A 10,252-nucleotide genomic window follows, 5' to 3' on the forward strand; every position below is an offset into this window, starting at 1 on the left:
TTTTGGCCGATATATCGGTAAGGCCGATGATTTTGGCCGATATATCCATAAAGCCGATGATTTTGGCCGATATAAATGTTTAGGGACTTATCGGTATCGCCGATAATGGTCCCATTATTGGCCGATATAAACACTTCCAATTTTCACCTCTAAAATGCTGGAACCAGCTGTAATTGTACAATGTATCCAGCAGAGGGTGCATGAAGACTACTCGCTATCGGCGATAGCCAAAATTTCCATATTGGTCGAACTCTAGTCTAGACTTTCCTGCAATATTTTAAAGTGGTCTGGATCAACAGTTCTCGAGACTGTCTGAAGGTCATTCAGACTCTTGGTCATAGCACATGAGCGTTTTCAGAGAAAGGATTTTTAACTCCGACATGATTCAGACAGAGAAACTGTGCCCAGACAGGAAGTAACTGGGTGAACACTTGAACCCTTCCAAACCAGACTGAGATCACTCACCGGGGCAGGGAGGTGACCTTCCCCCACTTCTCCACACAGAATCTGCGGGGTCCATTGCTGCCACGCAGCGAGGCGAAGCCCTCGTACGGGATGCTGGACGTCCCGGTAACAAACTGCCGAAGAGTCAGAAACAGATTACAACCTGAGACTCAGGAGGACTGGTCTTGGTAAGTAATGTGACAGAACAGGGGTCCACCTGCAGGAGGCGCAGTCTCTGCTCATTGTTGAATCTCTCCACTGCTGCCCAGAACCAACGAATCACAATGTGGTTGTCATGGTAACCTGAACAAAGGTGTAACAGCTTATAAGAACTTTAGCTTGTATTACTACCTTGAAATACTTATTCGTACAAACTCATCCTACTTGCACCGTTATATTCTACCATGTTGTTTACTATATTTCTTTAGGACCTTGTAAATATTGTGGTTACTTTTTCACTTTTATTTTGCACACTTATTGTACGCGTTAGTATTTATTATTTGTTTGTTTTTTGTTTTTAACGAGTCAAACTGGTTCTTCTCATCCTGAACACTTTATTGTACTGGTGACCTTGGTTGACCTTGCATATGACGAACCCAACTTTAACTTGAACAGGAAATATGTTTAGTCTGTGTGGAATCGGATCAGCAACCCTGGTCTTCCTCCTTTGATCCACACCTCCTCTGTACTCTGTGTTGTTCCTCCAGTCCGATAAGTCGATCTCAGCGGTTCCGGCAATCACCAGCTCCAGCTCCCGAGCATCGAACACTGACACCAGCCTAGCATCCACCACCTGGAACAAAAACCCACATTTATTTTAAAAGCCTCCTTTTACACAGAATACCTGCATATAAAACACAAAGTAGCCGTGTTCAGATCCAAACCTCATAGAAGCCCCGGACCAGGCTCTCAGTCTGCTGAACCACTCCTCTCTCTATCCTCCACTTCACCATCCGCTCAATGTACTCCTTCTTGTTCTTCTCAGAGACAGGGATGTTTCCTCCACCGGGCTTCAGTTCCCGTTCCGTTATCTACAGAAAATATGTCTTTGAATTAATCATTTACCTCCTGAATAAATATCTGGATTTATAAAAGATAGAAATCAAAATGTTGATTTAAAGGTTTCTCGTTTTCCACTTTGTCACAAAAAACAAGTGCAACATTCCAATGTTGGACTCTAATCCCAGGTCTATCTTTAACTAAACGAAAAGAACAAAAAATAGTTTTCTCTCACTTTGTGGGTCTAAGTCCAACCAACAGATGGATCTAGAGGACCTGACACCAGAGGAAGTTACTAACGTTGATGTCAGAACATTTTTAGACACAGTGGTTTCACCCTCAGATCTGTGGAAAATACTGAGTAGGGCACAAGACCTTTTCCTGCCAATCGTTGTGTACAAGGTGGTCCTGTCAAACATCTATCCTGCTGACGCTCCACCTGAGGTCAAAAACTTTCTCTACCAGTTCCTGTCTTCAAGGTGATCCAGACAGATGCCTCCTTCTAAGCTAGTGCACAAGGTCATTAAGCTCCTTGCCAATTTCTGTCTCTGAAGCAGAGATCCAGCAAGAAGCCCTTCTTCTAGATCTACCACTTGATATCCACCGTCTCCAGCTCCTCACACTTAATGTTCATCTGCTCACCAATCCCCTGTTCACACTTCATACCACCTCTCAATGAATCTAGTCCTTCTGCTTTCCTGGTCGATTGTAGGATCCTTCTTTTGTTTCCTGAAATCCAGTTGTCTCTGCAGAGAGAGATCCAGTTCTGTCTTCTTGGTACAGCTTTGTCCTTACTTACCACTCTCTGTGTGTACCAGTCCGACTGCCGGTAAGTTTGCTTTTGCTGCTTTACTGATTGATCCCTCCACAAACGGCACACAGTCCGAGTCTCTGACCTGTAAGCTCTATACGCAAACTAAATGTAATTGAAATAAGCCATAACACACACAAACACACTCTTGGGTTTTGACCTGTCCAAAAACTTCTTCATTGACAGTGAAGGTGAGGTCCAGCATGTCTTCTATGTCATTGTCCTTCATCCACTGCAGAGACTGGTGGAACTCCTCATCCAGGTACTCCAGGTCACTCAGGTCACAGGGACTGCAGAGGTAACAGCAACTCACGTTAAAAATACACAGTCATCTGAATTGATCTCAGTGTCAGTTCTCTCATGTGTGCATTAATGTATGTGTAAAACATACATGCGCAGCAGGCCTTTATAGAAGGGTCTGGTGAAGAAGGCATCCAGCAGGTACTGATGGATCAGAGCCAAACCCAGAATACGACCACTGAACCGGAACCTGATGGAACACACAAACAGGCGGTTGGAGTTTGTGTCGTCCATTGACTTGTGAATCAGTTGGATCCCTGGTTTTTGTTTTATATGTTGAAGTGTTCCCAACCCAGGTGCTAAACAGAACGTGACCCATATTACCATTCATGATGATTGTCTACGAAGGCTGACATGGGGCTGATCTGAACCGTGTAGGTGTCGTTGGCTGAATATTCAAACAGACCGTAATATGGGTTAAAGAGTTCTCTGGAAACCAAGAAGAAAAACTCTCTGGAGGGTCCGCTGTAGTCCAACCTGAAACACATCGATAAATTTATACTTTTAATGTCATTATTCCAAAATTCTGCTCCAGAATCATCCTTCTCTAAGACAGACATCATCCAGTTCTTCTATTTCTAAGTTAGTACCTTACAACCATCACCCCAGATGCTCTCGTTTACTTTAACTGAAAGCCACTGTAAATGAGGGAGAACTGGATCTGGAGGAAGACACATCTGCTGTCCTCGGATACATCAGCAAGTGTGTTGAAGATGTCACCACCACAAGGACTGTGATGTGCTACCTGAACCAGAAACCCTGGCTAAACGCAGATGTCCGTACCCTGCTGAACGCCAGGGATACTGTCTTCAGGTCTGGCGACTAACAGGAACTGGGGAGGACAAGGAAAGAGCTGGCTGCTGGTATTAAGAGGGCCAAAGCTACATATGCACGGACATATGCAGAGACATCTCTCCTTACAGGACCCATGGACCATGAAGAAGGGCATTAAGTGCATAACGGACCATAAAAGCAGAGGTACACAATGCCTTAGGGACCCATCACTGTCTGATGCTCTTAACTGGTTCTATGCCTGCTTTGAAGACACAAATAGACCACCCAGCACCAGACTCACCTCACCATCTGAAGAGAAGTTCCTCATCGTGACCTCAGCAGAAGTAAAGGACTTTCAGGAGGATTAATCCTCACAAAGCCACTGGCCCAGACAACATGCCAGGGAGGGTGCTGAGAGACTGTGCCAATCAGCTCTGTGAGGTGCTCGCCAATATTTTTAATTCCTTCCTCACCCTGGCAACTGTTCCCACCTGCCTGAAGACTGCCACTGTCATCCCAGTTCCTAAGAACTCTGCAGCGACTGGTCTGAATGAATACCGGCTAGTAGCCCTCACCCTGATAGTCACTAAATGCTTTGAAAGACTGGTCATGGCCCACATCAACGCTACCATCAACATCAGCGAGGACCCACACCAGTACGCCTAACGCAAAAATCGATCAACAGAAGATACCATCTCCTCTGTGGTTTACATCGCTCTCACCCACCCAGAGCAGGACTCCTGAGTCCGTATGCTCTTTGTGGACTTCACATCTGCCTTCAACACCATGATTCCCCAAATTCTGATGAACAAACTATTCACACTAGGACTAAGCCCCTCCATTTGCAACTGGGTCCTGGATTTCTTAACAAACAGACCACAGTCAGTGAGGATCTACAACTTCTCCTCCTCCACCATAACCCTCAGCACTGGCTCTCCTCAGGGCTGTGTTGAGCCCCCTCCTGTTCACTCCTCTCACGTATGATTGTGCACCTATGCATCCAGGCTGTCACATTGTAAAGTTTGCAGATGATACAGCGGTGGTGGGATGCATCACAAACAATGATGAGTCCAGCTACAGGCAAGAGGTGGAACACCTGGAGAGCTGGTGCAGAGAGAATAACCTTCACATCAATGTGAAGAAGACGAAGGAGACAGTTGTGGATTTCAGAAGGAGTAAACACATCTACCCCCACCCCCGAACATAGGAGGATCTGCGGTGGATGTGGTCTCCAGTTACAAGTACTTGGGTTTGCACCAGGGGTTGAATAGACTAGTCGACTAGTCGGGTCTAGGACATCACACAAGTTTATATATTTCACCTCGACTAGTCGTCGTCACCCTCCTGCTGTTCCCAACCCTATTCCACTCATGGTGGATTAAATAAAATAAAACTAAAAACAGCGGGCGGTAGAGCTGTCGAGCGAAAGTAATGTGCTGGATGGGTGGGCGGGTTGGTTTGGCTTTTGAGTGTGTCAGCGTACGTGCACGGCTGACGATCCAATTTGGATCACAACCAGCCGTGCTGACCGGCCGGTTAAAAGACGTACAAAAAAATCCAGATGGATGACTGCCAGCGACCCACCTATAGCTTAACTGGACCCAGCCGCTGCGTCAGCCGACGCACGCGGCCGAAGACCATTAATAACGATAATATTATAATAAGGTGCTCCACCACCACCCGCCCCGCTGCCCTCAGTTCCATTCCACCCAATCCACAGTGGTGGATTAAATAAAATGAGGCTGAGAACAGCAGGGCGGAGGGTGGTGGACTCCATCACCACCCTCCGCCCTGCTGTTCTCAGCCATGACTTTTACGTGACGCACGTTTCTTTCACTTTTGTAGCTTAATAATAGTTTTGGTTTTCCTGTGACTTATTTCCAGTATGATAAATGGTAGGGGCATAAATATACGACCAATTTTTTTTTTTGTAAATAAAAAAATAAAAAAATCTTATATATATATATATGTTGTTTTTTAATTTGCTTTGTTAATTTTTTGGGGGGTAAATATGTGTCAACGTGGTCTTTTCTTTTAGGTCCTCACCCCTCCTCTCCCATGAAGCTGACGTAGAACTTGCTGCGCTGAAGGTCCTTCCTGGAGTAGCACATGATCTGGTTGAAGGCGTCCTCCAGGAGGTGGTCCCGGCGGATGTTCAGTCTGAAGGTCACAGACACCCGGACGTGTTAAACCAAGCAGAGCAGAAACACAAGAGTCTCCACACGAAGAACCCACTTACTTCAGCTTCCCCGGACCTTGGCCGTAGCCTTTAGTTTCCAGTTTTCTGTAGAAGTTACGCAGCTTCGCCTCAAAGTCTCTTTTGTAGGGAGCCGGGGCTCTGGCGTTAGCTCTCTGAGTCCCTACAGGTAGACGAGGCGTGGGAGAAAGAAAGATGTTTACAGAACTGACACACGTCCCAGTCCTTCACGTCTTCCTGTTTGTTCTTATATAAGGCCCAGATTGAACTGAACAGAGGAACGGTACATTTTTTATTCTATGAATCTGTGTCGCACTCTACAGAACTCAGATGTAATCGCTAGAGCCCGACCGATATGGAGATGTTGGCTATCGCTGATATTGGTAGGGCAGTCGACCGCCGATAACTTATATAATGGCTGAAAAAAATTGTGCTTTGTCCACCCTCAAGAATCTCAATAAACAGCGAGTGGAGTGGGGCTAGTTTATTTAGCACAACTGTTAGCAATCATCAAATCCACCTTTAATTTGTCCCACTCTGCTGCCTTTTGTTCAAAGACAGAAATACGTTTTTGACATATAAGTTACATAAATGAGGTGATAAATATTTTCACAGTTAACAATTAGTTTAAGTAAATTCATGCTAAAAGCTGTTAAAATGTTTTGGGTTTGAATTCCAATCAGAGACATGACCTTCGTCAAATTGTACGTGGAGCACATGAGGTAGTGAGTGCTCTCACCACAGAACAATCTTTGACGTACACTGCTGGGCCAAAAAAACTAGTGTCCACCTGGATTTAACTCATCAAACAGGTCTGAGCCTCCTGCTGGATCATCACTGCATGGGGGATCATCTTTCAGCTGCAACAAGTTCTTTAACTCCAACTGGTGCAATGAGCTGCTTCTCATTTCTTCAACAACATGATGAAAGACTCACGGTGGTCGTGGAGAAGATGTCCGTCTGTTGGAGAAGGGTCAAATCATTGGCATCAAGCAGAGGAAACATTTAAGGAGATTGTAGAAACTACTAAAACTGGGTGAAGAACTGTCCAACGCATTATTAAAAACTGGAAGGACAGTGGGACCCATCGTCTTCCAGGAAGAAATGTGGCTGGAAATAAATCCTGAATGATCGTGATCATTTAAACGTTTGGTGAAATCAAACGGAAGAAGAACACCAGCAGCACTCAGGGCTGTGGTTCATAGAGACAGGAAGAACATTTAAACACGCACAATGTGAAGGAACTCAAGAACAGATGTGTAGCCTTAAGAAAACCACTAACCAGTGAGGCTAACTGGAAAAAAAGGCTTCAGTTTGCTAGGGAGCATAAAGATCGGACTGTGGAGCAATGGAAGAAGGTCATGTGGTCTGATGAGTCCAGACTGACCCTGTTCCAGAGTGATGGTGCATCAGGGTAAGAAGAGAGGCAGGTGAAGTGATGCATCATCACATCTAGTGTCTACTGTACAAGCCTGTGGGGGCAGTGCTATGGTCTGGGGTTGCTGCAGTTGGTCAGGTCCAGGTTCAGCACCAGTATGAGCTCAAAGAATGAGGACTACCTGAATATACTGAATGACCAGCTTATTCCATCAATGGATTTTTTCTTCTCTGATGGCACGGGCATATTCCAAGATGACAACGCCAGGAGTCATCGGGCTCGGATTGTGAAAGAGTGGTTGTGGAAGCATGAGACATCATTTTCACACATGGATTGGCCCCCACAGAGTCCAGACCTTATCCCCATGAGAATCTTTGGGATGCGTTGGAGAAGGCTTTGCGCAGTGGTCAGAATCTGACATCATCAGTGAAAGATCTTGGTGAAACATTAATGCAGCACTGGATGGAAACGGATCTGGTGACACTGAAGAAGTTTATTGAAACAATGACGCAGAGAATCTCAAGGCGGTCCAAAGAAATATTAGTGTGGGACTGTTTTTTGGTGGCAACTTTTTTTTTTTTGGCCAGGCAGTGTATTTTCTCCAGTAAAACAAGCGCTTCAGAAAATAAGGGAGAAAACGGCTCATATTCGCTTGTGCCTTGGGAGACTTTCGTCTTTTTACAAATTCATAAATAAAAGGTTTTCAGCAAGCCTCGTCTGAGGACTTCCTTTATTTTGTTCACCGTCTGACTTCACACAGTCACGTGTTGTAGGACGGCGTATCCACACTAACGTTAGCTTGCTAACTCGAGAGGCACGTAGCTAATGCCAAGCAGGTTGGAGGATTGAAGATCTTTTATTATTGGGGATGTTTTTTCCATTTACAGATCCGTTCAAATAAACTTACCATGGTCCGTTCAGCAAAATACACAACACAGTATCGCTCCCTGCTTCATCTGTGTAGAACGTTAAAGTGAAGAGCCATGACTTGAAAGTATCTCCACGCACCCTCTGTTGGGTACATTGTACACTTACAGCTGGTTCCAGCATTTTAGAGGTGAAAATTACAAGTGTTTATATAATGGGACCGTTATCGGCCATGCCAAGAAGTCCCCAAATGCCTAATGAGCCAAAACTGTAAGTCTGAAAATGATCGACCGAACAGTCGGGCTCTAGTGATTACACTCTTTAAGCAGCAGGGGGCAGCTCTGTCACCTGTTTTTACTCTTCTGTCCATAAAATGACCTGAGCTGAAACTTTCAACCTCAATGAGAGCTTTACATTGTAATCAGTTCCATCAAAAATATACATTTTTGTCTTTGTGGGACAGCCAGGGATCACCTGGACAGTCCTCCCGTCCATCACAAGGACACCAGCATTCACCTGAAACGTTGTTGTTAAAGACATGATTTTACCAGGTGAGTTCTGAGGAGAAGAACCCGGAGACCCCCGAGGTGATTGGCAGTACGTGGGGTGGAGTAAGGCGTGAGGAGGCACGTAGGACATGACTTCGTCTTCAAACAGACTGGAGGGGGACAGGGAGGACAACGTTAATATTGTTCTGTGGGTCAGACTGAAGAAAGAAGCAGAGAGGCAGTGAACGAGTTATTGAGCTAACACTGCTGAGGACAGCATTCACGAAGATGTCTCCAGCATGCTGGACAGAGGACAGGTTCCGGCTTCACGTGTGCAGATTCATCACAACTGTTGTAACTCTGTTGAAACGTTCTCACACGTCACGGTGAAGCCGAGTGTAACAGTTATACGTGTACAGAGAACTCTACAAACACTTGGATGGTTTGTTGTGTTATTTTTGATCAGGACATGTCTTTTATCCCCCACATTACAAACGTTACTAGAACCTCCTTCTTCCACCTGCGTAATATCACTAACATTAGAAACATCTGATCTAAAGATGATGCAGAAAAACTGCTCCATGCATTTGTCACGTCTAGACTGGACTATTGCAATGGTTTATTATCTGGGTGTCCAAATACTTCTTTAAAACATCTTCAGTTGATCCAAAATGCTGCTGCCAGAGTCCTAACTGGAGGGGAGTGGGGCAAAAAGTGTGTGTGCTGGGTGAGTGTGGTCCTTCATGATGCAGGTGGCCCTCTTCCTGCATCTGGAGGTGTAGATGTCTGTGATGGTGGGGAGACTGACTCCAACATCTTCTGTGCAGCCTTCACCACTCTCTGCAAAGCTTTTCTTTCTGCAGCTGTGCAGCCTCCATGCCACACGTTGATGCTGGAGCACAGGATGCTCTCCACTGCACACCTGTAGAAGGAGGTGAGGACTGAGCTTCCAGACCAGCTCGCCTCAGCCGTCTGAGGAAGTAGAGTCTCTGATGAGCTTTCTTCATCAGGCTGGTGGTGTTGTTGCTCCAGCTGAGGTTGTCATTCATGTGTACACCCAAGTACTTGTAGCTGGAGACCACTTCCACCGCAGATCCTATGTTGAGGTGGTGGTGGGGGTGTAGGTGTGTTTGTTCCTTCTGAAGTCCACAATCATCTCCTTTGTCTTCCTCACATCGATGTGAAGGTTGCTCTTCCTGCACCAGCTCTCCAGGTGTTCCAACATCCAGGCTCGATTACTGCAATGCGCTTCTTTTTGGAATCAGTCAGACCTCCTTTGCAAGATTACAACTGGTCCAAAATGCTGCAGCCCATTTTTAACTGGTACAGGCAAAAGAGAGTACATTACACTGGTTTTGGCCTCCCTGCACTGGCTCCCAGTTCACTTTCAAATTCAGTTCAAAATCCTTTCATACGTTTTTAAATCACTGAACAGTTCTGCCCCCTCTTATCTCGCTGATCTGCTGCAGCCATATGTCCCACCTCTGAGGTCAGCAGATTAGATGCTTCTATTGGTTCCAGGAACCCGTGTTGAGCTCAGAGGTTGCAGGTCCAAGACTGTGGGATGAGTTACCGCTGCATGTCAGGCAGGCTCCCTCGCTCACTGTTTTTAAGTCTCATTAAAAACCCCTGGCTTTTGACACAGTGTGATGTGTTCTTAATCCGTCTGTAATCTACAATGTTAGCCATTTAGTTATTATCTTCATCCATTTGGATCTATGTATTTTTTATTTTATTGTGTTTTATTCCTTTTTTTGCTGTGTGCTTTGCTTGTTTGTTTCTGCTGTACAGCACTTTTGTTGGCGTTGTTGCTGTTTTAAGAGCTCTATAAATAAAGTGGTACGGTATAATTATGTTGCATCTCATGTACAACATGTGAGAATGAGATTAAACTTGACTTCAACGAGAAGACAAGCTAAAACAAGCCCAAGATGAGCTAAAATAAGCAGAAGACAAGCTAAAACAAGCCCAAGATGAGCTAAAATAAGCAGAAG

The 10,252-nt window shown here is 45.3% G+C and overlaps 1 protein-coding gene across 1 annotated transcript in view; it reads right to left on the minus strand.

The window, feature by feature from the left end:
• The window catches only part of hecw2b (HECT, C2 and WW domain containing E3 ubiquitin protein ligase 2b), a gene marked incomplete at its 5' end in the record, with an annotated part of 47,817 nt that overhangs the window by 2,027 nt on the left and 35,538 nt on the right, over positions 1–10,252 (minus strand). The window contains 10 exon segments of the mRNA XM_037696838.1: positions 466–578; positions 662–747; positions 1,123–1,237; positions 1,329–1,475; positions 2,415–2,544; positions 2,646–2,744; positions 2,879–3,031; positions 5,375–5,488; positions 5,568–5,688; positions 8,319–8,428. Coding sequence (XP_037552766.1) covers positions 466–578; positions 662–747; positions 1,123–1,237; positions 1,329–1,475; positions 2,415–2,544; positions 2,646–2,744; positions 2,879–3,031; positions 5,375–5,488; positions 5,568–5,688; positions 8,319–8,428 — 1,188 coding nt within the window.

The sequence above is a fragment of the Nematolebias whitei genome, chromosome 24, assembly GCF_014905685.2.
Source record: "Nematolebias whitei isolate Nwh7 chromosome 24, NemWhi1, whole genome shotgun sequence".
NCBI lineage: Eukaryota > Metazoa > Chordata > Actinopteri > Cyprinodontiformes > Rivulidae > Nematolebias > Nematolebias whitei.